The sequence below is a fragment of the Staurois parvus genome, unplaced genomic scaffold (genome assembly GCF_062004578.1).
Source record: "Staurois parvus isolate SC_StPar_1 unplaced genomic scaffold, SC_StPar_1.0 ptg002459l, whole genome shotgun sequence".
NCBI lineage: Eukaryota > Metazoa > Chordata > Amphibia > Anura > Ranidae > Staurois > Staurois parvus.
Window position 1 is genome coordinate 26,297 of NW_028320255.1, and position 8,704 is coordinate 35,000.

An 8,704-nucleotide genomic window follows, 5' to 3' on the forward strand; every position below is an offset into this window, starting at 1 on the left:
GAGTGCGGTACTACACCGCCAGTGTCACACAATGACAGACATCACATGGGGAGTGAGAGCGCCACCTGGCAGGAAGAGTGCGGTACTACACCGCCGGTGTCACACAATGACAGACATCACACTGGGAGTCAGAGCGCCACCTGGCAGGAAGAGTGCGGTACTACACCGCCAGTGCCACACAATGACAGACATCACACTGGGAGTGAGCGCCACCTGCCGGGTACAGCTCTGGTACTACACCCCGTATACTGCACAATAGGCAGGCATCGCACTTGGAGTTAGAGCGCCACCTGCCGGATACACTGCTGGTACTACACCTCTATACAGTACGGATCACCAGCTGATACTCGAGCGCCACCTCTGCTGTGGCCACATTGCGGTACTGCTCCTCATGGCCATGTACTAAGAGAGAGAGCGCCACCTCCTGGCTCTATCCGGTACTACTCCCCCTCTGCCGCGCAACCGCAGATATCACAGATGGAGGGACCGACACCCGCCGACCTCAACCGGTACTGCAAGATGTATCATTGCGTGACAGCGCCACCTGCCGGACACCGCGCCCCCAGCGCGATACTTTCACTTCCTTCCACCAATCAGGAAGGGGATTCCAGATGACGTCATCGGTGAGCGGGCCCTGGGAACCTGGCTGCAGGTGGGTGTGAGGCTGTGGGGCCCCTGAGTGCCTGTCCTGGTGGGAATGTGCCTTCACCGTGGGCTCATTCTGGAACAAGCATGCAGCCAGTGAAGTCTTAGGACCCCCCCAGGAAGTGAGGAAGAAGCAGCCCCCTTATTTACACCGGAGGAACTTCCAGCGGAGGCTTTGGTTGGGGTGACACTCTTAGGGGTCCCCAAAAGGGGAATGGACCTGAACCCCCCGAGGACCCCGGAATCGCTATGATTCCGCTGGTGACACCAACCATGACGGATGGAATTGGAAATGGAAAATCAGGGCGGCTTCTACAGGTTGTCACCGGGACCTCCAATGGGGCCCCTAGAGAGAAGTAACAACCCGAAGGGGCCCGTTCACACCTGTCCATTCCGGGGCAGTGCCGTAACGCGCATTACGTCATGCGCTGACACGCGCCGCGTACAAATGGGTGGGCCGCCATTGAAGATGAGCCTCCATTGCGGCTCCTTCATGTGGCAGACCAGTCATATCAGTGGACTCCATAGCGCCCCTCTGAGTGCACCAGCACACATGGCAGCCACTGTAGTCCATCACCATGCGTATCGGGGGGGTGCGTTGGGGCCAATGCGCCCATTGGGGTGCCATTGACATTGGATACCAGAGCTCACAACTCCCACATCGTGTCGGACGAATGTGAATGGGTCCTAATCTTCCCCCGTTCCGCCCACAACTAAATTTAAAAACCGTTTTGGGTGGAGTTGCACTTTAATGAGGCCAATGAGCCTCATCCGCCGTCCTAGATTCTCGTTCAGGGGCGGACTGACAACTCATGGGGCCACAGGGCAATAGGGGATCATGGGGCCCCCGTATCCTCGCCCACACCCAAAAAAGCCTATGAAAAAAACAATGAAAGGTACCAGGGGCATCTCATGGGGCCCCCTACTGACCCCGGGCCCTCGGCAGTGCCCGAGTGCTGGAATGGTCAGTCCGCCCTTTTCTCGTTACAAAACTCATAAGGTGTCGCTTTTGTGATGAAGGCAACAACTGATCTCCTGGAAATGCCAGTTTCCTGGCTGCCATGCTGACCACAGCGGAAAAATCATTTGGCCCTCACTGGCTGCTTGCTTGTTCCAGGCCGGTTACTCCAGGATGAAGGTGACAACCAGGCTGGTATTTTTGGGTGGTCTCCATGACTGGTGTCCTGCATATCTGAGCGCTGTGTGTTCTTTGTCTTTCCAGGGACGGGGATAATGGGGGCGGAGTCATGCTGTCTCTGGTATATGCATGCGCGCAGAAGGTGGTGAGTGACCACGCCTCCTTCCACCGGGCGCTGGACTCCATCCCCCGTGAGCTCTACTCGCCGCTCTTCGCTGCCGCTTTCCTGGGGAGGAAGACTCTGGTGCTGCAGGACCTGGTGCAGAGATGGCCGTTCCCCATCCTCAGCTTCCAGGAGCTGCTCCGAGGCCGCCCTGCCCACCTCCATTTCAGCCGGCAGTCCATGCAGACCGTCATACTGGGCATTGTGGCCTCCCTGGGCGACGCCATGAGCCAACATTACAGGATGAGTAGAGAGAGGTAACTGACCAATCCTGCAGGAGGAATGAGACTCTTGGGGGGGAGGGGGAGCTGGGATGGAACTCAGAGATGTCCACACCAGAGTCACCGGGAAATCCTGGGCCAAAGGAGTCTTTTGGAAATCAAGATTCTTGTACTCACCTTAAAATTTTTTTCTTGGAGTCCATTGAGGGAAACCGGAATTCTACCGCCGGGTGATACTGCCACCTACTGGAGGATTGGACACTGGCTAAGACAGTGTAACCTCTCCTTTACCCAGCATGCATCAGGGCCTAAAAACACAGATGGGGGAACCTGTGTCCCACAATGGACTCCAGGAAAAATATTTTACCGTGAGTACAAAAGTCCTGTCCATTGAGGGACACAGAGATTGATTCTAAGACCAGCAGGACACCCAGAAGCAGTCCAACTGAGGAGTAGGCTGCTCACAGGTCCATGACAAACATGGAACAGGGAAGGATGCTTACTGAAGAACCTTGAGCCCAACCAAGCTATGGCAGAGATAGATCACCAACAATTCACAGGATGCATCTTGAAGGACTTCAGCCCAACCCAGCTAAGTCAGAGCGATCACCAACAATCCACAGGATGCTTCTTCAAGGACTTTGAGCTCAACCCAGCTGAGGCAGAGATAGGCCACCAAGAATGCACAGGATGCTTCTAGAAGGACCTTGAGCCCAACCCAGCTGAGGCAGAGATAGACCACCAAGAATGCACAGGATGCTTCTAGAAGGACCTTGAGCCCAACCCAGCTGAGGCAGAGATAGACCACCAAGAATCCACAGGATGCTTCTAGAAGGACCTTGAGCCCAACCCAGCTGAGGCAGAGATAGACCACCAAGAATCCACAGGATGCTTCTAGAAGGATCTTGAGCCCAACCCAGCTGAGGCAGAGATAGACCACCAAGAATCCACAGGATGCTTCTTGGAGGACCTTGAGCTCAACCCAGCTGAGGCAGAGATAGACCACCAAGAATCAACATGATGCTTCTTGAAGGACTTTGAGCTAAACCCAGGTAAGGCAGAGAAACCACCAAGAATCCACAGGATGCTTCTTAAACGACCTTAGGCCCAACCCAGCTAAGGCAGAGAGACCACCAAGAATCCATAAGATGCTTCTTGAAGGACCTTGAGCCCAACCCACCTAAGGCAGAGACAGACCACCAGCAATCCACAGGATGCTTCTTGAAGGACCTTGAGCCCAACTCGGCTAAGGCAGAGAGACCACCAACAATCCACAGGATGTTTCTTGAAGGACCTTAGGCCCAACTCAGCTAAGGCAGAGAGACCACCAGCAATCCACAGGATGCTTCTTGAAGGACTTTGAGCCCAATCCAGCTAAGGCAGAGAGACCACCAAGAATCCATAAGGTGCTTCTAGAAGGACCATAAGCCCAACCCAGCTAAGGCAGAGAAACCACCAAGAATCCACAGGATGCTTCTTAAAGGACCTTGAGCCCAACCCAGCTAAGGCAGAGACAGACCACCAGCAATCCACAGGATGCTTCTTGAAGGACCTTGAGCCTAACCCAGCTATGGCAGAGAGACCACCAACAATCCACAGGATGCTTCTTGAAGGGCCTTGAGCCCAACCCAGCTAAGGCAGAGAGAGACCACCAGCAATCCACAAGATGTTTCTTGAAGGACCTTGAGCCCAACCCAGCTAAGGCAGAGAGAGACCACCAACAATCTACAGGATGCTCCTAAAGGACCTTGAGCCCAATCCAGCGAAGGCAGAGAGAGACCACCAACAATCCACAAGATGTTTCTTGAAGGACCTTGAGTCCAACCCAGCTAAGGCAGAGAGACCACCAACAATCCACCAAACAAGTGGGACAACACAAGGCCTGCAAAGGACAAATAGACTAGATAATGCAGGTTCTCATCAGGACAGGGAACAGTAGGGACTGGCCCAGGACAACCTTGAAGGTCTGAAGTTCCCCCAACAGAATGGGAAGGCTAAATGGTACCAGAAAGGGCTCTGCAGTGTCTAAAGATATAGAGAATGGTGCTGGAAGAAGGAGCCGGAGTCTGTGTGAGGACCCAGAATGGCCTTGGAAGAGACCTTGTAGGTACCTTGTAGGTAGGTCGCTACACTCAAACAACAATGAATGGCTGATGGAGGGGAACCTGACTCAAGGGTTCTTGAGGGAACTATAGAGAGGGAGTGTAGAAGGCACACCGCCCAAAGCCACATGGAGATGAACAGACAGCCCCCCACTTGTAGAAGTGGGGGCGCACCTTTAGGCAGAAGGGTGAGTGAACCACCGGCCTCAAATCCTACAGCTGGAGGGTCAAGAAGGTCCCAAATGTGGAACAAGTACTGAAGTAGAGGATGGAGGGGGTACAAATGCTTCCCGCTTTGGGGTGGAGAGGTAAGCCGGGAACTACAGGCTGATCCTCTAGGTTGCTGGTGCCCAACACGCAGCCCTCGGGCAACGGGGCAATCTAAGGGGGGCAGTAGGGGGCCGGGCGCTGGAACATTCTGTGTTTTCTGGGTACTGAATGAGAGAGACTACTGTGGGTGGAGTTACTGTGGGTGGAGTTACTGTATCTCCGCCCATAGTACAAGCAAAATCCCAGCCTGCTGAGAGAGAGCGGTGCATGACCGTGTGATGGGTGAGGGATTCCCATTGGGGGGGATGGTGGGTTACCCTTCACTGTCACAACCCCCAGTGCAATGGGGGGGGGGGGGATTTCAAGAGTGGGGGGGGGGTAATAGTACTCATACCAATGTTGGGGGTTATTATTGCTCTCACTGACACCAATGCTGGGGGGGTCATTATTGCACTTACTGACACCGATGTTGGGGGTTACACTGGAGGTTGGCCTATTCTCATTGTCAGTGTCCAGTCCTCCTGTAGGTGGCAGCATAACCCTATGGTCTAAAAATGGGCGTGTCCCTCAATAGACAAGAAAGAAATGGCAGTTGCCCGAAACCATTGGATCAGCATGACAGCCAGGGAACTTGTATTTTCAGAATCATTTCACAATGGCGACTTACATCCTCTGTAGAGGCTTAGGAGGTCTCGGGTGGAGATGCCTCTTTTTCAATAAAAAAGGTGAAGTTCCCTGTAATGGAAGGACCTTAAAGGGCCACTCCACTCAATGGCAGGACCTTAAAGGGCCACTCCACTCAATGGAAGGAGCTTAAAGGGCCACTCCACTCAATGGAAGGACCTTAAAGGGCAATTCCACTCAATGGAAGGACCTTAAAGGGCCATTCCACTCAATAACAGGACCTTAAAGGGCCATTCCACTCAATGGAAGGACCTTAAAGGGCCATTCCACTCAATGGAAGGACCTTAAAGGGCCATTCCACTCAATGGCAGGACCTTAAAGGGCCATTCCACTCAATGGCAGGACCTTAAAGGGCCATTCCACTCAATGGCAGGACCTTAAAGGGCCATTCCACTCAATGGCAGGAGCTTAAAAGGCCATTCCACTCAATGGCAGGACCTTAAAGGGCCATTCCACTCAATGGCAGGACCTTAAAGGGCCATTCCACTCAATGGCAGGAGCTTAAAAGGCCATTCCACTCAATGGCAGGAGCTTAAAGGGCCATTCCACTCAATGGCAGGAGCTTAAAGGGCCACTCCACTCAATGGCAGGACCATAAAGGGCCATTCCACTCCATGGCAGGACCTTAAAGGGCCATTCCACTCCATGGCATGACCTTAAAGGGCCACTCCACTCAATGGAAGAACCTTAAAGGGCCACTCCACTCAATGGAAGGACCTTAAAGGGCCACTCCACTCAATGGAAGGACCTTAAAGGGCCACTCCACTCAATGGAAGGACCTTAAAGGGCCAATACACTCAATGGAAGGACCTTAAAGGGCCACTCCACTCAATGGAAGGACCTTAAAGGGCCACTCCACTCAATGGCAGGGCCTTAAAGGGCCAATACACTTAATGAAAGGACCTTAAAGGGCCACTCCACTCATAACTGATATGGGTTTATGTTTTGCAGTTGATGTCCGTTGGGCACGCACACTAACCTTTCGCTCTTGTTGCGCAGGGGGCATCGCTTGCGTCTCCTCGACATGACGGGCGCCCGCACCGCCATCTTGGAACAAGGCCCTGACGCGATGAGCGCATTGTCACGCACGGTGACCCTGGCCAAGGCATGCATCGAGCTCTCCAAGAGGCGCCGCAGCGAAGCCACCCAAGCGGCGAAGAGGAGGCGGGGAGACGGAAACTCCGCGCCGGTCCCGCCCGACCCCCCGGACTCCGCGTGCGTGGTGGAAGTGCGGGTGGACCTCTACGTGAACAGCACATCCTTCTCCGTCCTGCGGGAGGCGCTCCAGGCCAGCGTCCACGGGCCCCTACGTCTGCGGTGCCGTGACCTGCGGGCCAAGGAGCTGTCCCTGCGGAGGACGGTGGCGCTGCTGGAACTCCTGGAACCGGCGGGGGTGCGCCAGATCGACCTCAGCTTCAACAACCTCGGCCTGGAGGGTCTCAACGCCGTCCTGCCCGCCATGGCGAGATTCCACGCCCTGCGCAGCCTCCAACTGCCGTACAGCAACGTCGACCTCCGCCGCCCCACCCCCGACATGGAGGACGCCACCAGGAGATTCGCCGCGCTCCTCGCACAGCTGAAATCCCTGCAGGAGCTGAACCTCGGATCCTCCCGCCTGTCCGGGTGGCTGCAGCGGGTGTTGGGGTGAGACGCCATCTTCAGGGGCAATATTCCCGTAACCCCTTCCCTGCCCCCGACGTGACATCACGTATCAGCCCCCGCAAGGTGGGAAAAGAAATTAAAGCAATGAAAAATGAAAAGGCCCCCCCCATATGAAAAGGCCCCCAAATCGTTTCATAAATATAAAATGACCCCCCCCCCAAAAAAAAAAATAAAAAAAAATTAGTTTATAAATTTTAAATAAAATATGAAAAATAATTAAAGAAATGAAAAATCCTCCCCCCCCCCCCCAAAACAAAATACAATTTTGATTTTAAAAAAATGAAAGCCCCCCCCCCTAAAAAAAACAATTATTTAAAAAAAATTAAAGTTTAAGAAATACAAAGTGAAAACCCCCTCCAAAAATTAGAAAAATGTAAGTTTGATAAATTAAAAATAAAAGATGAAAAGCCCCCCCAAAAAAAATGTAATTTTGAATGTAGAAAAGGAAAAGCCCCCCCCCCCCAAAAAAAATGTAAGTTTAATAACTAAAAAATGAAACCCCCCTCCAAAAAATAAAAAAAAAGTTTAAATTAAAAATGAAACCCCCCCCCCCAAAACAAATAGAAAAAAATAAAGTTTAAGAAATGCAAAACCCCCTTAAAAAAAATAGAACAAATTTAAGTTTAATAAATTAAAAATAAAAGATGAAAAGCCCCCCAAAAATTTTTTTATTTTAATTTAAAAAAAGGAAAAGCCCCCCCCCCCAAAAAAAATTAAGGATTAATAACTACAAAATGAAAAGCCCCCCCCTCCCCCAAAAAATAGAAAAAATTAAAGTTTAAGAAACACAAAAGCCCTTTCAAAAAATAGAAGAAAATTAAGTTTAATAAATTAAAAATAAAAGATGAAAAGCCCCCCCCCCCCCAAAAAATTTTTTTATTTTAATTTAAAAAAAGGAAAAGCTGTTAAAATGTACAGTCTGATCACTGGGGGAGGGGAGACTGAGGAAATGCTTCCTCCTGCCTGCAGCAGACTGATGACATCATCTCAGCCTAGGTGTGACATGTCAGAAAAGTTAAGTAGGAAGTAGGTGGGGACACATGAAGGTGGGCGGGGTACATATGAAGATGGGCAGAGACACATGAAAGGTGGGTGGGGATACATGCAGGATGGCGGGGTACACATGAAAGGTGGGTGGGGATACATGCAGGATGGCGGGGTACACATGATGGTGGGCGGGACACATGAAAGGTGGGTGGGGATACATGAAAGGTGGGTGGGGATACATGCAGGATGGCGGGGGACACACGAAGGTGGGCGGGACACATGAAAGGTGGGTGGGAACACATGAAAGATGGGTGGGGATACATGCAGGATGGCGGGGTACACATGATGGTGGGCGGAACACATGAAGGTGGGCGGGACTCATGAAGGTGGGTGGGGATACATGCAGGATGGCGGGGGACACACGAAGGTGGGCGGGACACATGAAAGGTGGGTGGGGACACATGAAAGATGGGTGGGGATACATGCAGGATGGCAGGGTACACATGATGGTGGGCGGAACACATGAAGGTGGGCGGGACTCATGAAGGTGGGTGGGATAGATTAAGGTGGGTGGGTGGGGCATAATAGGAAATGTTGGCAGGGGATCTCCACATTGGATAGGAGAGGATGTCAGACTCCGCCCATACATATCACTCCCGCCTCCCATTGGCCTGGATTGCTCCTGAACTCTGCGGTCCTTTTCTTTTCTCAGGTGCCTCCAGGAGCCGCTGGAGAGTCTGGAATTGGCGTTTTGTTTCCTCCTGCCGGCGGATTTCTATTATTTGTCGCGGAGCCTCCACTCCTCCGCCCTGAAGAAGGTGGACCTGAGCGG

General features: G+C 52.4%; 1 protein-coding gene across 2 annotated transcripts in view; it reads left to right on the top strand.

Annotated features, from left to right (window-relative positions):
* The first annotated feature begins 611 nt into the window (after positions 1–611).
* Positions 612–8,704, top strand: part of LOC149430849 (leucine-rich repeat-containing protein 14-like) — an 8,698-nt gene continuing 605 nt past the window's right edge. The window contains exons 1-4 of one of the 2 annotated variants that reach the window (XM_089665995.1): positions 612–652; positions 1,868–2,203; positions 6,223–6,867; positions 8,585–8,704. The exon at positions 8,585–8,704 is cut by the window's right edge and continues 605 nt beyond it. In XM_089665995.1, the coding sequence (XP_089522121.1) occupies positions 612–652; positions 1,868–2,203; positions 6,223–6,867; positions 8,585–8,704 (1,142 nt within the window). Of the gene's footprint in view, positions 653–1,070; positions 1,784–1,867; positions 2,204–6,222; positions 6,868–8,584 lie in introns of those variants that run through there. The other variant, XM_089665996.1, reaches the window with a different exon arrangement.